At 42.1% G+C, this 18300-nt stretch overlaps 1 protein-coding gene across 1 annotated transcript in view; it reads right to left on the bottom strand.

Moving 5' to 3' along the window:
* TENM4 (teneurin transmembrane protein 4) overlaps positions 1–17049 on the bottom strand; it is a 353790-nt gene extending 336741 nt beyond the window's left edge. The window contains exons 1-2 of the mRNA XM_085299249.1: positions 16785–17049; positions 12437–12706 (exon numbers count right to left, since the gene is read on the bottom strand). Of these exons, the coding sequence (XP_085155375.1) occupies positions 12437–12706; positions 16785–17007 (493 nt within the window). The 5' untranslated portion in view covers positions 17008–17049. The remainder of the gene's footprint in view (positions 1–12436; positions 12707–16784) is intronic.
* Positions 17050–18300: the final 1251 nt, after the last annotated feature.

Raw genomic sequence — 18300 nt, forward strand, 5'->3', positions numbered from 1 at the left:
CAAAATTAATTCAACACTTTGCAAACACATAAATAACTGTGTCTTTAGCATGCAAACTTATGCTTAAAGCCAGAAGCCCAGTTTCTTTGGAAGGATCTATTTTCCGAATAGCTCCAGTGGGCAGCATTCCTCTAACCCTGTTCCCCATCGTCCTGTTTGCAGACTGCTGCCTCCCATACCAAGTTTTCTGCTCTTCTGCCTGGAGTTGACACCCTATCCTCTGCCCATCCTCTCTCCCATAGGGAATGCACTGTATTAAATGGTGAGGAAGAGGAGCCCCGGCTACAAGAAAAGTTTGCTTTGCTGAGCGTTAATAAAGCCGGTGGGGTGTGTTTATGTAACACCTTTCGCTCTGAGCGATCAAGTGCTTTGCTGGCTTTAATCATTTCACCCGCCGCCGAGCTGCGGACACCTCTCGGGTGGAGCATTAATAGATGCTCGGCGGAGCACGGCGACGCAGCAGAGCCACTTAACGCGGGAGATGACATGCCCCGTTCCAGCTGCAGGTGCAAAGGGAACCTTGTGAAGTGGGAATTGCAATTATCTGAACCGGGAGAGAAGGGTTCGTATCTGGCGATACTCCAGCCCGAGTCTACGGCTGCTCTTCCAGCCCCCCGTGCTTCGCCGTTGAGCGTCAGCTCAATTTCCCTTGCCAGGCTCTCCGGAAAGAGCGTTTCCACGTGTTTTTGTGGCTTCTCAGGTTCTCACTCTTCCAGGCGAAGAATTTAACTTGCACATTGCTAACGCCTAAAGCAAAGCAGACCGGAAYGAGAAGCGCGGCTGTAAACGGAGGCTCAGTGTGTCCAAGATCCCTGCAGCGGCGCAACGCTCCGCCGGCTGTAAAATCCACACACTATGGAGGAAGAAATCGTTGTCCTTAACCTATTTGTGGCAAGGTAGCTTGGTTTAAATTGTAATCACGGTTTAAACTAGCAAAMAGAGAATCTTGATTTAAATAATCAGTTTTAATCTTGTTTTGCATTTGTGCTTTTCAGTCACTTTTGTTTAAAACTGGTTGATTCTCACTGATTGATATAATTTGGCTCTTCTTTATGCTAAATCAAAGAATATCCTATATCTATACATATTTATTCCAGCAATTATATAGTTTAGCATGTATTTATTCAGCTCCTTTTTACATTTTTTATGAAGAGAAAACGGTGAACAACAGATTTCTTATTCAGTAAATGATTGTTGGATTTTTTTTCTGTGTTTCATTTTGTTTTTCGTTTATTTGGAATTCACATCAAGCTGCCTTTAAATGCAAACTGAAATTCAGTTATAATTTCACTCCSCTCCTCCCAAATGGAGGGTAATAAAACTACTTGAACCTGCTGGAGATGTAGAGAAGGAAATAAGTCTTGCGTTGGAAGTCGGTTGGTGTTAACAAAGACAGTGTTAGCTGGAGAGCTGAAATGAAGGAGCATTTCCAAAAACGCTCAACTACGCTGGTTCTTCAGTGGCAAAGCTGGCTAAAATAGTTCCCAGATGTTCTCACCACCCCATCTGCAGCCACTGACTCTCAGTTGACCCAAATCGGGAAGATTTTGGGTGGGATTTCTGCTGGTTTTCCTACCCTAGGTCAAACATTTTTGGGAGGGAGTCACCCCCAAAAATGCATCCTGGCGCTACGTTTGTAATGTCTGGCCGACGTTTTTTATGCATGTAGATCGCCTCCTGCCCTGCTTTCTGACTGCTGGCGCATTTTTCCCCTTCTGCCCGTACTCATTGAATGGCTCTACTTGAGTGACGGGAAAAAAAATCTCCCTTTCCACCTGCAGAAGCAGCAATTGCTGTCAGAAGCTGATTTAGCACCTCCACACACTGGTTCTAGGTGCTTGCTCAGGGACCTCAGCCTACYGGGCAAAACTGCTCTGGATTTCCTTTAAACTTTGGCACGATGGCTTGGAAAAGCTCTGAGAAGCTGATTCTTCTGCATTTAAACCTGAGTCTTGGTTGCCATAATTTCACATTTTTAAAGTTTATGATTAGAATTTTTTTAAAGTGTATTTAATTTAAATTAAATTAAAAAAAAAACGCTTTTTTTAAAAATCTTCTCCACTGCAAAGTGAGCAAACCAGGTCAGGAATCAAAGCACGCGCTTTCCAACGCGGTGTAAAGCTGTTGTTTGGATGGAGCAATTCTTCCCGGAGTTTGCCACTTCTGAAGTTGGTCGTGGGAGGCCCGGTAGCGCTTTGGAGGTCATTAAATGCAGCAGCGAGAAGAGGGCTGCGCTCGCTGCCAACTCGCACTGCTTGGCATGAAAAGGTCTCGCCTACAAGGGGGGTGAAAAAAAGCAAAAGCAAAAAAAAGAAAAAGAAAAAGCCACTGCCTGGTTGCTGGAGCCCGGGAAGAGCCTTTCGTGCTCTGCTTTCAGCAAGTGCCCCGGGCGTCCGCAACCATTAGAGGACCCTGGAAGCTCTTGTGATCTCCAGGAGAGCTTTTTGTGTAATGGCCCCGGCGACACTGTTTATTTGACACTCTCCATTCGCAGTCGCACGACTCGGTTCTAAATAACAGCAGCAGCAACAATAACGAAAAACAGCTTTTTTTTTTCTCCTCTCCACCACCAAACGATTTCAGTGCATTTTTGATGCACTGCCTAAGCCAATATTTTAATCTTTTTTTGCACTGAGAATTCACTTAATATAAGGGATAGAAGTTGAGTACACTTGTTTTKTTTGCTGTTATTCATATATACGATCAGAAAAACTTAAAGAGGGGGCTAGGAAAAAAATAATATCCTCATTTCATAAGAGGAAATTAAGATGAAAAAAGGAAGAGATATGAAGTGACACAGCCAAGCCCTGTCCGTGGCAGAAGCTTGGATTAAATGGGTTGAACTACAGCCCGGTGCCTACCCAAAAGCAGCCCTGCGCTGGCTCCCGCAGCACGTCCGCTCGCCAAATGTCTTCGTGTAATGCAGGCGGATGTGGCAAAGACCTATCTTTTCACTGGGCCACAACACAGGTGTGTTTATCAAATGTTTAATCTACAGGAACGCTGGATAAAAATTAATAATTTAGCATTTTCTCTTATACACATGATTCAAAACTGTCTGTGTTGGCAGGGACAAAACACAGCAACARCCTGCCTTACTGTGTAAAATTAAAGTTTTTAGGGACAGTTCCAAGAAACAGTGACAACTTTGCAGAATTAGGGCAGCGTTGCATTTTCAGCCATTGCCCTGGATTGAATAAAACAGCACAATCTTACACTTAATCAAAAGACCCTCAGAAAGCACTGAGATTTTAATGAGCAAACTCTCATGGCAGGAGCTTTTGGGGACCTCGGCACGCACCTCTGGGCATGAGYAAGCCACAGTAATAACACGCTCTTTGCTACCGCTTTGTGCTGCTTGCTGGTGGAGAAACATCTTCRCAGAAGAAAGCAAAACCAGCTCCCACTGGAGGAGACTAGACCCGATACGAACGAAGACATCGCGTGGTGGACCTACAAGGAGAGGTGGYGGTCCAAGAAACATAGACATGAACATCTAGAAATGCTGAAGCGAGGAGAAAGCCCTTTTCCCTACGCGACGGAAACTGGGGGAGGTCTTCGAAGGGCTGTGATGGCACCCTGGGATATCCTGCTCGCTTCAGCCTGGCCCGGTCCCTACGCAGATGGAGCAGGAAAGGGGGAAGAGGCTAAGGGTTGGAAATCAAGTGTTGCCATTAAGAGGATCCACGGCTTGTTTGCAACCGCACCTGTCTGCATTCCCTCTAGGGTGTTTGGCACCAAAAGAAGAAAGTAATTTATGACACAGAATAATATTAAGAAAAAAAAAGACAAAAAGGAAAGCACAGATTTACTTCCAGAATATTTGGCAGCTTGCCAGTAACACTGCTCAGTGCAATTATTTTCTGTAAAATATTCTCCATGACAAGGCAGTTTAAAGTGGCTGAGGGAAGGACAAAAATTAACAGTGTCATTGAAAAGAACAATAAGTTCTTACTTGTTAATGGTGTCTCCACCTCCCCTCTCCATCAATATCCTATTCTATGATCCCTGCAATTAAGATTTTACTCAGTTTGGGCCATTTTTTTTGATTGTTTGATGACTTCACCATCATCACAATAATAATAATAATAATATAAAACCTATACATTAACCTATATTGAACTGTAGATCTTTGCAGCAGATTAACATTGTGAAAGGGTTTATGTCAGAGTCCTGACAGACACACGTTACARTAATAAAGAAAATGCATCCTCTATGGAGAAAAAAGGAAAATGGGAAGACTTCTTTTTCTCTAGAGACAAACATGCCAGGGAAAAGGTATGCCCACCCCAGAAATGAATGGGAATTCCTGCACTAAGCAAAATCAAGGCACTACCTCTGATCACTAGTACAGCAATTGAATTACTAGGCCCAGACTATCCCACGTAAGGTCCCACCGCCAYGTAAGAATCCCACCTAAACTGGGAGCACTGGCACTGCTGGGTCCCTTAGCAGCCCCTGGGGTGAGCTCGGTGCTTCCAGAGGGAGGTTTGGCTCTTGGGTGGGTTGAATCCTGCCTAGACAGGGTGACATCCCCTTGTTTCTGGGTTTGAGAAGTTTTATGGACAGAGGTTTGGTTGACSTTGGAGAGAGATTGAGGTTCTATTACCTTGAATCCCACCAATTTCCCATCCCATCAGGGTAAACATTTCTCTGAGACTCTTGTGAAGGTCGTACTTCACCTTTTCACTTTCAGAAAGCATCCCAGGGATAATGTCCAGAAATGACAAAAAGGAAGAGAGGACAGAATATAGGAGGGACTAGGAATCCATCATCAGGAATGGCTGTGGTTAGAAAGCTGGATCACAAGTGAATAAGATGTAACAGTCTTCTAGAAAGCCATTTTTCACTGGAGAATGTAGCATTTGGGATACTGATGCAGTTAAACTGTCCACTTTAGGACTAATATTCTTCATAAGAATATTAATATCTTAATGTTTGGAGAGCCAGAAGGCACATTGCTTGCCCTGACCTTCACATTTCAGGTTACCATCTCACCTCTAATGTTTTTATAAAGGTGGCTTCAGTGAGTTGCAAAATCCAAGCAATCACGAGGTACTGTCAAATGGGGTATTGCTTGCAAAATGCYACCTGAGAAAGGAGAGTGAAGAAATTTCCAGGACCTGCAACAGTTTCAAATAGTGAAAATCTACTTCTGAACCAGCTTCATTTGGTAGTTTTCCAGTGCTGTTTGCTATCATGTGCAGTTGATGTTGGATCTTTAGTGTTGAGGCTTCTGCCTAATTTTTATTTCAAGCTGAAACATCTTGTTAATATTAAGGTTACAGCTGATAGGAGCCAAGTGAAGGATGACAGCCAGCAGATGCCTGAACTTGACCTAGTAATTCTAATTTATTCTTGTCGTCTCTTACTCAAAATGCACAAGACAAGCTTAAGAAAATAGAGTACATAGCACATTCCTTTTTTATTTATTTATTCTGAGGAATGATTTTTTTWAAAATCTCTATTCTGAACTCTCCAGAGTCTGAGTATCATATTTTTGCCTACATAATTTGCAAAAGAAGTATGTCTGAAGCATATACTCATTTACTGGAAGTACTTCATAATGTACTATTTAATTAAAAAAAAAGAAAGAAAGAAAAGAAAATGATGATGTTGCTGCAACCACAGTAACAATATTAACAATAGACTACATGAAGCCAGAGAGGAAATTACTCAGCAAAATGTGGTAATAAAAAGAAAACTCACCGTGGATTATCAGATGGGTTTTTAACAAATAATTTGTAATGCTAAGATTACACAGTAATTCTGGCACTGCTAATTGCATTGATATATTGAATTGTATTTTGGGCCAGTGATTCGGGTCAAGCTGATTTGGGGGAATTCAAAAAAGACTGAGTAAAAATCCTTGCAGTGCAGAGGTTCAGAACCATTTAGGAGCACCTGGAAAGGCTCCTAGAAGCATGTATAGACCTCATTAGAAAGATGAGCAACCAAAGGGAGCAAGAAAAATCCACAGAAATAATTACCATTTGATTAAGGCTCCCTTAGCTATTGTAAAGAAGCTTTGAAGAGAAAATATTTGGAAAAAGCTGATGAAATTCTGGAGCATGCGGCTTGATTGTCACGATAGCTTTCTGATTTAATAAGAAGCAGAAATATATACGAGAAACCTGGCAGTGAACAGCACGTTGCAGTGTGTTTAACCAGGAGTACTGGGATTTATACCAAGCTGGCACTCTGACTATTTTTCAAAACCAGTTAGTTACCAACATACACCTMGGACCTGATCTAACACCGCTGATATCTATGGGGGTTTTCAGAGGCTGCAGTAAAGTCTATATCAGACCCTTCGAATAAATAAAAGCATAAGTTACACTTCTTAACTACCCAGAAGAAATARAATTATATTGTTTCTTTGGTGTTTCTAATTCGCCAGGCTTGTCTTTAATTATTTCCTGCTGCAATTTACCCCTGTGTTTCTRAATATCTTTTTCTGATATAATAATAATTCAGTTCTATCATCAAGTCTTAATTTCCTATACAGTTTCTAAGTGCTTCTTCCAGCAGCAGTAATGGCTTCAGGAGTGTGGAATCAGAAAGTGGGGGGGTCGCTGCAAGAACTGCTCTTTAAATCATCTTTTATGTCAATTAAATGGCAAAGAGTTGGGCATGTGATGCTACAACAGGCAAAAATATCTCGTGAGCTTTTCAGGTCYCGATAACCGCTACGTTTCATTTTTACAAAAGTATATGGGAATTTTCAGGAAAGACAGTTTATTTGATAGGAAAATGAAAATTAACCGTGGCATATGCACTTCCATTCTGGTCATTTTGGTAAGGCTGGGAGAGCAGATATCATGCTGGCTTCCTTCATGATAGTTTAAAAGCTCATTTAAATGTATCCCAGAATAGTAGTGACTAAAAGAAAAATTATTTCTCTCTGTGGGATGTTGGTCCAGCTATGTAAAATGAATTGGTGCTCTTAAATCTTGTCACCAGTGAGTAAGTGTCTATATTGCTACAGTCCCCACTTKGCACTGACTAGTGATATCAGAGGTGAGGCCAAAGACAAACGGACCTTAAGATTAAACTGCTCTTCCTAAAGAGCAGCAACCAAGAGATGTGTGGTGGAAGCACGCTGCGCCGATCGTACCTGCAGCCATTTCCTTGTTGAACGTGGGATCTGTATCCAGCAACGCTGGTCTGACCCCCTTTGCAAACCTGAAATGCAGGCAGGATTGTTTTCGGGAAGAMAAGACACATTTCCTAGCTAGCATTTGAATCATTAAGGTAGAAAGAGGAATCCAGCTCTGCAACACAGTGCAGTCCGCCAGCAGCGATCCTGGAGCCTAAATCTTGGCTTCCAGGGTGGTTAAATCTGGAATTTGAGTTCATGTCTACTTATCTCTGAGTCGGCCAGATAAGCAAATTCCACACTTCAGCAACACTTATGCTGCAATAATTTCTTCATACAATACATCACAATTAAGCAGGCAGTTCTACGCAGTCTCCAGCGAGGTTGGACTGTCTCGAGCCATCTGATGTTACTCATCCTGTCTGTGAGATCCTTCTGGCCTCTTGATACTACCCACATTCTTCCCGAGAGGAGATGACGACAGAAGCATCAGCTCCCCTCTGCACATGTACGCAACATTAATCACTGCTGGCTTGTCGCGCTCGTGAAGAAAATGCTCCTGCTCTCTCCAGCTCCCTCGCGCGTTTAACCAGCTGCGTGCCTTGGTGGAAATTAACACTAAGCCAGACTAAAACTAAGGAGAATCCTTCGTTTGTCTGAGCTTTTTTGAAATGGCTGAAAGTTAATCTGTACTTTTAGAAAAGGGCTGCAACTCCACTTTTACAAAAAAAAAAAAAAGAAAAAAAAGAAAAAAAAAAACTTTCAAAGATATGGTTGGCCCAGTTCTAAAGTAATCGTGCAGTGAATGTRATGAATAAAGCAGTAAACTCTTTATCACATCTAAGGCAGATAGAGAAATACTTCTCTTTTTTTGGGGGAAGGATTCTGTGGAGGAACATCAACATTTTCTGGGCAGCTCTCAGGTTCAGATCTGTCAGGGGACTATGAACATGATTCATGACAGCTTAGTCAGCTCTAGGGTAGGATCTCCTGTCAGAGACATGATATTTAGGTATTTGCTTATACACAGACATTGCCCCTCTCTACTTTTCTTAAGAATGCTTTAAGCAGTATAAAAGCCTAAAGTTCTCAAAGCCCAGTTTGAACAGTTCAGCATGCACCCAGCGCCAAAGAAAGCTCATCAGTGCTACGAAGTATTGAAATCAAAGAAACRGAAATGCTCAAGAGACCACCAAGTACAACTATGGCAACTGAAGCAGCATCCAGCCATTCAGCTGACCTAGACCATTCCCAACAGCTATTTATCTATCCTATCCTTAAAAATTTTTAGTATTGGAGCTCCCCAGACTCCTTTTTCAGTGCCTAATAACCTACATGCCAAGCCCAAGGAAAGGCAGATGGAGTTGGGTTTGTCCAGCCTGGAGAAGAGGTGGCTATGGGGAAATCTTGTTGATGTCCTTTAACTATTTTTTGTGGGGGTTATAGAGAAGATGGAGCCAGACCACTCTTGGAGATGCCTGGTGAAAGGACAAGAGGCAATGGACTCAAGGTGCAGCAGCGTAAAGTCTGACTGGCCTTTAAGAAAAGAATTGTTCACAGTGAGGGTGGTGCAGTCCTGGAATCGGAACARAGAGGTCTTGGGATCATCAGCTTGGGAGATACTCAAAATGCAGTGGGAGAAGGTCCTGAACCACTTGAGCTAACCTTGAAGTTAGCACTGCTTTAAGCAGGAGGAGGCTGGACTGGAGACCTCCAGAGATGTCTTCCAACTAAATTATTSTGTGAATCTATACTTTTACAATGACACCTTTCTGATGAGAAACATTTTGCTTTTAGCATCTGACTAAACAGTTGCAAAACAAGTTCATCCCTGGGGGACTACTACCATGTTCTCTCTCATTGCCCTTTTTAATATACYAAGTGCAATTGCTGGCACAATGCAAAGGGTGTTCAGGGTTACCTGGGGTAACACCAGTTAAGTCAGCTCCAGAATCAGACCCGAATGACCACTTCASGTCAATCTTGCTGAGAAACAGAGTGAACTAGTATAGGAAAAAGGTTCTGCTAACTTTATTGCTATACTTCCAGGACTCGAAGTCCTCCCTGTGTGTGGCTCTTAATTGTTCATGTGAGTTCATCATTTCAGCTTAGCCTGGATGATCACACAGCAAAATAACACTTGAACTTCATTAAGCATCTGTGTGAGCAGCACAGAGCCATCATGCTAGCCAGSGATGAGGTGTGGTGACTTAAGCTATCCCCTCCGTCCCCTTACTCTGCAAAGAGACCAGTGAGGTCTCAGAAAAAGCACTGCCCAACTGTGGGAAGGTCATTGGGTCTGTTTGTGTGTGTAGGACTTTATCTCAGGGCAGTTCTGGAGATGTTAACTTCAGTTAACTCTTCACTAAGAACAAACTCCTCACCTAGTAAAAGTATTCAACCTCCTGGAAAGCCTGGGAACAGTTTAGATAAAGCAGTGCCTGGYTTTTCATGCCAGCTGCCTGTGCAAGTGATTTATGGACTGTAATATGCCATGGAACCAGACCACTTCATCAGTTTTCATGAAGACAGAAGGGTGGATTGTGGCTGTACTTACTGAGCGGCAYATCTCTGTTTCTTCAAGGCATCACCACCCCTCAAAGAAAAGCAAAGCTTCTCAGAGGAGCCAGATCTCTCATTTTCTGAGCACACAATAAATGCCTTGGTAGAGTTGTACTTTGACAGCTTTGGATTTATAATCATCAGAAGTAAATTTTGATTATTTATTTTGGATAAGTAATGAACAGCATAAAAATCGCGGACGTTAACCTTCATTGGAAAAGTTGGTTTAATGGGCCCCATAAAATCTTCTATTGATGGCAGGTTCATAAAGCTCCATATTGACTTCGGCTAAAGGCTATAACTTCTATCAATACTGTCAGCAATTAATATTGACTAATAAAGATATCCTGTAAACTGAGTCATAGCATTATGTTACTTTATGCTGCCATTAGCAAAATTTCATGTCTTCTTGAAAACATTTCTCCTATAAATCTGGGTTTTCTCAAAATAGCCTATGTGATGGCTAGCAATGTAAGTGCCCATAGTAACGCTGCTTCTGTGTAAAATGAAGAAACAGAGAGTAATTTTCTTGACAAAACTTCTACAAGGATCTCAAGCACTCACTTTCTCCAACAGCAGCTTTCAAGATGCATGCACTTTGTTTGCAAATGATTCTCACACCTTTATATGTGCCAAGCAATAACAAAAAATATTTTCTAAATCTTAAGATTCTGTCCTTAATCCCTCTTCTCCTCTGCCTTATCTATTTGGATACTTTCATACCACAAATTAAACTTCAATCTCTATACTGAAAAAATGTATGTCTTTCTGTCAGCTCTGGACAAGCTTTTCTGATTAAGATAGAAGCTGGCTGATCTCACCGATATCTTCCCAGGGAAGTCTAGCCGTCAAGGCATGCTTCACAACAGCAAAGATCAGGTCATAATATTTTCCCTTGAGTTCTACCACCTCCTTTTTATCCATGTGAACAACACAAGTACATACYAGGCACCATCACTCTCTAGATTTTATGTATCCTACATAGACTTTATTTTTTGAATATGATATAGGCTTTCTCAATCAARATGCCCAACAGCAAAGACTGCAAATCCTTAGGACCAAAGATACTTCTTCTTCTATATTTATATAGCATTTAAAAAAATTGAAGGTATATTCTCCACCTTTCTGCTCCTTGTTTTCCAAATGGCTATGAAATGATGGTTCAGCTAATGGTTAGTGTGTTACTACATTTAAGGAAGCAGGAATTGGACGCTGTCTCAGTATCAGCTTAAATCCTATTGCCTCTGCTGTTAGTCTCAGTAAAGCTATTCAATGTGTGTGCCGTTGCTAATGTGTTGTTGCTAATATAATTGCATTTGTAAATGATCTGTAGGTACAAAGTTGCATGTGCACATGTGGAGATAGCATTATGGAAACTAGCAAAAAAGACTGGCATTTCTTCTCTCAAGAAAAAAGAAAGACTAAATTTCTGTGGTTTGCTTTTCTTAGTAGGCTTGGAAAGAAAAGTGTGTGGACTAGAATCACAACTGCTTGTACATCACTGTGAAAAGCATAGGGGAGGGACTCAAATACAAAAAAAAAAAAGAGATGAAAATGCAAGGTGTTTGCTCTGTTTTTCTCCTTAGGGATTTCTTAGGAGTGTGCAAAATTCTAATTCACCATGATAATCCATCCAGCTTTTGGTCAAAACACATGCCTTGGAAGTAAAATGATATACTCTGTCACTGCCCTTCTGCCTGCCCAAATGGGTGCAACCCTGCAAAATGCTCCATTAAGAAACTTAAAAAATATTGTAAAGATAATTAAAAAAAAAAACTTGTTTAAACAGAAAGCCATTTATCTTTGAACTTTACCTAATGCATCATTATCGCCAAACAGAAACTTAATAAGCTTCTACTGTAATTTTGCCGGAGTTAAACATAAAATCATGTGGGTGGCGTATGTCTCACTGTGTCAGGGCTTCCCAGGCAAAAGGTATCATCATTTGTCGCTATAATACGGTGCCAAAAAGGCGTAACGAGCGCAAGCAATGCAGCCACTTCGCATCAGCTTTCTGTGCCGAGCCCAAGCTCCCAATGGCTTGTGCGCAGCGGTTATATTAAGAAACAGGCTGTGCCATAATTGAATTAAAGGTGCAAAGACATATACGGCTGCGTGAACCCCAGGGTCAAGCTGCAATTGAATCAAAATCCTCTCTCCCGTCCTACGCGGCTCGGCAGAACTGCTGACCAAAGGGTTCGCAGACCTACAAAACACACGCGGGCGCCTCCGCAACTGGGGGACGCAAAGTTACAGAGGTAAAAAAAACCCGTGACCTTCAGCTTTTATTTCTCGCAAAGAAAAAGGCTTCTAAAAATATTTCACCATCGTTTTCCTTCAGAGAGCAGTCAGCTGATTTACATAAATGAAACGGCTCCTGTCAAGGAACCAGCTAGGAAAAGAAGGAAATTATCTGCCCCGAAAATCTGTAGCAAAGATAAGAGCGGCGTCGGGCAGAGTAGGGGAGATTTAAATGCTTTTCGTCTGAAAGGTCGCTACAAAAAGCAGAGAGAGTATTACAGCCACTTAATGATCTCTGTCGCTGTGATAAATAAGTAGGAGCTTCTCCAGCAGTTTATTAACAAATACTCTGTAGGACAGTACAAAAGGCCGTGACATGGGACTATTAGAAGAGTGTTTTCTCTGAGTCTGATCAAAAAAAAAAAAAAAAAAAAAAAAAAAAAAAAAAACCAAAGAGAGATTTAAGCAGAGCGGTAAAAAGAGGCATTCCTGATAGAGCTCAAGGCAGACGTCACGTGCGCGGTCATCACTTACCGGTTTCGGTGTTCTCGTGCTCCGTGTCGGTGAGCGTGAGGTTGGAGTTTGCCCGGCTGGACAGGCAGGAGCTGCGACCTGACTTGGTGTTGCGTCCCCAGAGCCTCACGGGGTGCTCGGGCGACATGACCACGTCCGCCTCGGTGTCGGCGTCCGAGCCGGCGCTGATGGAGTAGCCGCAGTGGGGCAGCCCGATATCAGTCCGGTACAAAGTCCCGTGCGTGGGTGTCACATCTTCAAGGCCCAGCTCTCGCAAGGAGAAGTTGGCTCCTGGGGGAGAACGTAGCACTGTGGTTACTTTTTAATAGGGCACGAGTTTGTCTAGCACAAGTCAACCACAGAACTGTTCAGCTGCTGTCTTCAAGTGGGACACAGCAGTTCCTGAGTCTGAACGTCACACCAAAAATTCCTGTTTTGTGGTCTTGGTTAGTAACTGAGGCCAAAGCCCACAAAGGTATTTGGTTACTGCTTTTGGGACACCTAAAGCTTCACAGAAATCAAAGCAAACTGCTTCTTCTGTGGCATCTAAGGAGTCACTTGACATGTATAGACCTCATTTTTCCCATTTGCAATGAGCAACTCAGCACCTGCATCACAACCCTACCRGGCATTTACCTCATCCATCACAGTGCGGTTCACAGAAACTGGGAGTATTCAGCATTATCTAATTTGCAGAAGACCAAATCATCTGGGATACCAAGTGCCTGTGCCAAGACCAAAAAGCAGCTGGATTCCTGCCTCTGGAACCTTTCCTCTGACAGCAACTYAGAGCTCGCTCAATAAAAACATCAAATTTGAAAGCAGAGACRGATGGGGATATGGTGGAATTCTTCAAGAGGGGCAGAAAATACTCATCTTGGGAAAAAAGCAAAATCAGATATGCAATAATCAACAGTCTTAGAGTATACCTAGCAACTCTAATATAACAGAAAATGTGAAAGTCAGAAGAGTTCTTTCTGGTGAAATCACTGAAATTACACATTGTTGATTTAAATTTCTTTTGGAGATCTCACTTTCCACTCGCTGACCACTCATGACTTGACTCAGTTCAGCTGTTCATTCTGACACAATCACAGCTGAGGTTATTCGGCTGCAAATAGATGTAATTGTTTAGCTGACTAAMAATATAACCTGAAAAATAACTCTTGAGTTCATGTCTAGGTACCTGCGGAGTTTCGAAATCAGTCCAAATCAGTGTGAAGGAGGATTCAAGTATTAGCACACTTTGTTCAGGAAGTCACGCTAGAAAGCCGGGGAGAGCAATTAGCGGCTCCATTTTAATCCACATTTATTTATTAATGCACGCTTTTCTTTTTCAACCCTGAATTTCTTTCAAAGGCTTTGGCCACCCTTGAATGCCTTTATCTGCACTGTGCGTTTGTAAGCACAGTGCAGCGCTGCTCCTGTTCCAGTACGCCTCAATAGGATGGATTAAAAAAACTCTATCTTTAATCAGCAGGAGGCATCAGGCTCTGGATCACGGCCAAATACTACCACCAGTGATCAAATTTTGTCTAGCTGGCTTCCTCACATTATTTCAATAAGAAAATCCCTGCAGTGGAGCCCAAACTGCCTAAACTATGCATAGGCTACAGACTTGGTTTTAGAACAGGGTTTTCAGCTCAGACACGTTTTTTTGAGCTGAATCTGAATGTGCGATCATCAGGAAAGTTCAGGCCCACACCTAGTTATAGACTACAAAATTCATATCTACTCATTACTGCAATCTCTTCACCCGTTCTAGACCTCAAGCTTGTATCCAAAAATTGAGTTATGCTCAAAACCACGCTGAAGCATGTGATTCTCCTCACGTTTCCAGCTGCTGATGTTAAATAGCACATTTTAGAACGTGCATCCAATGCAAACAGATTTCTGTTTTTCCAGAGTTCAGTTTYGCACTTGTGGAAACACTGGCTTGCCACAAACCTCTGCCACGTGAGGAAGAGCTCTTACTATAACTCGTTTGCACTGAGTGATCAGCTGGCTCCAAGCAGCTGCTGCTTTACGATACTTTTCCGTTAACTTTGCAGCTCCCGCTGAACAAAGAGATGTTTGGATGCGAGGTGAATACCACGCCGGAGGGACTTGACAGCGTTTCCATGTAAAGCTCAGGGAAGGAACTGTTTGACGTAAGGAAAAAATCACCATGTTTCAGCACATTATGGATCTACAGCTGATAACACTGGAACGGTATAAAGCATTCATGAACTTCACACTTTTTTAATTGACTGAGCAAGGGTAAAGCTTTCAGACAGAACGGACAGATAAGGATACTCGAGGCTCACAGATCCATCAAGCCGTAGAGCCTGGCTCGCGGAGCACAGTGCAAGCTTGTGCTGAAATAAATCCATTTAATTTATCTGCTAAACTATCTGGGAGAGTGTCCTCTCCCACTCCATGGCATGGTGCAGCAGATGAACTTAAGTTATAGAAGAAAGGAAAYAGTATTTCCCCGGAGACCTAGTTCTTCTTTTCTAGTTCTGTTTTTAATGCAATGCTAGGATAGTTTTAAGAAACATCCCCTATGGAGTAGTGGACAAAGCAATCGTGCTTTTTCTTTGCTCGCACGCTGCGCGTTTCAGCCAATGACTGCGAGTTCCAACCACCCCTGCAACAAGCCACACTCAACATCATCAGGCGCATCAATGTGCACGGTGACGGATGCTCTCCAGTAACAACAGCTCATAAATTATGAAAAATGACTGCTACAATTAACTGAAAATCAAATTTATTTGCAATAAACAGCAGGAGATGCATCGATTTTCATATTCTGTGTTCAGTGTTGCCTTTTAAGCTGGAAGAACTCAAGTCAATAAAARGAAGATAATAAATATCTGAGACTTTTTAATTCAGGTCTGGTCTATTTTTTGCTGTGCTGACTTGCACGTTTGCTGGCACTCTCACTCTAGCTAAAACCATTTAAATGCTGACTTGTTTATTTACTGAATTTATTTGGTCAATTTGAAATGCTTCCCTCTTCTGCTTTCCAAACCAATGCTGGAAAGAAATTTGCCTTGCCTTGTTGATGTCAAGCAAGCTAGCAGGGCTTGGTTCTCAGTTGGCACAAGTCCAAGAGGCATCGCAAAGTGAGGTGTGCTCACGGCTTTGTGCCAGTGGAAATTGTGGCACAGGATATCTGGGTAATTGTTATCACTCTTTAGGCCAGTCTAGGACTCCCAGGATGAACTGTGAGAAAATTATAAAATGAAAAATTTGTGGGTGATATATCACAACTATAACTGGAGTCCTGGCTTGGCTAATCTTAACTTTTCCTCAATTAATTTCATCACAAATACAATTTTTTTTTTTAACTGTTTTTCAGTACCCTACAAAATTTTCCTGGGGAAGTATAGCAAATTTATGCTCCCTGTCAATAGACTAGCTTTTCTTATTTATCTTTTGTGGGCCTCTTAGTAGAAGTCCATGGACCTGCAGGACCTTGTAGACCCTCAGGTTGAAAACCACTGACCTATACTAATTCACATCTATCCTGCATGGTGAATATATTGTATGAAGTGAGCAAACTCAATGACCTAAAAGGTTTCCTTTTCTTTATAGCTTCTTAGGTTCCTTAGTGATTATGAAGTGCTTCAGAGCTGTTCAGAAGGAAACTGCTTTTGTGATTGCAAAGTGTTGCTTACAACACCTATAGGTCTTTTGATCAATTACTGCCTGTTGCAACTTTTTTGAAACACAAATGGCAAGACTATGTGCATAGAGATACGTCTACAACTAATTTTGTTTGTGCCTGCCTTAAAAATGAGTCTTGCACCAAAACCATGACTGCGCAATGCTTGAAGAGCAAAATAAAGCAGCCCCCACGTTACATGAGTGCAGTTATATGCKCTCCCTTTGGGAAATCAGCTTCTCCAAAATGCAGAGGGTGCACTAATAGTAGTCTAGGTCAGCTCTTTATGTTCAYTGTCTGGAATGCTGCCTATTCCATTTGACTCGGTTTGCCATTTTATGCTTTTCTGGATGGACTTCTAAAAATAATTTATGTGCAACCCTGCCTGACTTCTGAACTAAGACACTCGTACGTCTCTGCAGAAAAATGAAGATGAGATTGTAGCAGGGGTTAGAAATCTACCTCACAGAGGCAACAATAGCAGTGAAAATGTCACTGCACTGACTTCCAGCCTAGCAATAAACAGGAAAATAAATATCAAGCATATCTGCTAGGACTGTGGAGCCCATGCTGACCCCTGGACTTCTGCATACTCTCCACTTCTGTGGCCCAGCTAAAATCTGGCTGGATTAGTATGACTGCCCACTCCAAGCCAACCTCCTTAAGCAGCGTTGATTAACTCACATTTTTTTATGGTAGAACCTGCTGCAACGTGCTCACCTGTTCGGCAGAATTCATCGGCCTCCTGGTGCACCATGTCCTTGACTCGATTGCTGTAGGTCAACCTGGAGTCTTGGTCATAGGCCTTCAGGGTTTCGCTGGAGCTGTAGGATTTCTGGGGTGCCTTGCTGTCCTCACTCTCCGCTGAAGAGCTGGTGTAGCGGCGCTCAGTGTCGCGGCGCCTAGTCAGAGATCGGTACGGTTTCCTTTCTTTCACATCCATGGCACTCTTGTCTGAGTCTTCAACATTAAAATAATGACAGCTGCGTGGCRATCAGGTCGGAATAATCTGAAACAGAGGATGAAAGAAATGGGACCTACGTTCATGCCAGGGGACACCTGAAGCCTAATTGGCCTTTTTTTGTGCATTCTTATCCTGAACAAAAGAAATGTTACTTATGGACTACAGGGAAACCCTCTTAGAACAATTACTGATGGAAAGAAAGATTTAATTATGTGTGACTCAGAGCGCTCTTGTAATTGCAACAGCTAGCAGGACACATATGCACAGCAGCCTGCACCTGTCTGAGCTGGGCACATACGCAGGGATTTCAAGCTGACTGGTGATTTTTTGTGTCCTATTTCCACAGGAAGTGATTCAGACACCTAGAGGAGTGACATTTGCTGAATGCATCAGTCACCTCACCACTGGGAAATCAGACCATGCTGAAATGTCTCTTTTGGGGCATGCAGAGGACTTTTGAAAATGCTGTCCTATAGAAATGTTTTGATACATCATGAGAGTTTAGAGAGAATGGGGAAGAGAATAAAAGGATAAGAGATGGTGAAAGAAAGCAAGCGGGAAGAGAGATGGAGAGAAAAAGGGTGAAGGAGTGAGATATAGAATGAACTCAGATGAAAACGCCTTTCTTYGGGGTCCTCTTTACATTGTTGGAAATATACTGGAACTTAGCAGAGCTGAGAAAGCGCGAATAAATGACTGTGCCCTACTTCACATAACACCATGGTCTGGGATTTATTCCTATAGGAACATTGGTGTATATATGCAGGCATGCAAGCACACAGAGAAATCTAGTATCAGAAATAAAACTTTTATTAAAAATACTTTTGTCAAAATACTTAAGTAAATTGGCTTTTCATTTTAAGTTTATTAAATTCAACATAAGGCTCTGAAAAAGAAAAAAAGTCACTTACTTGCAGCAACATGGTAAAATATGAGTACCTAAACTGGTGCATGAGGCAAAATACCCAGAAAAACACAAATAAAACATAGAAAACTGCAATTACAAGTAGTGGTTCCCATGATCTGAATCTTCCTTCCTGACCACTAAATCAACAGAAACCAAATCTCTAAGTGCCACACCGACATACCGTGGTTTACTACCAGTAGTGAAAAACAGAACAGAAGAAGAACAGAAAATATTTATCATTCCTTGGTTCTTTTTTGGAACATATGCATATGAAGATGCACTGGCAAGGAATGGATGCTCATTTGGCATTTTTTCACAAAATCAAAAGATTGAGTTGAAAGAGTGAAACATGTTAGCCATCCTCA

Source organism: Rhea americana, unplaced genomic scaffold (genome assembly GCF_003343005.1).
Source record: "Rhea americana isolate MKP2758 unplaced genomic scaffold, rheAme1 scaffold_148, whole genome shotgun sequence".
NCBI classification, from domain to species: Eukaryota; Metazoa; Chordata; class Aves; order Rheiformes; family Rheidae; genus Rhea; species Rhea americana.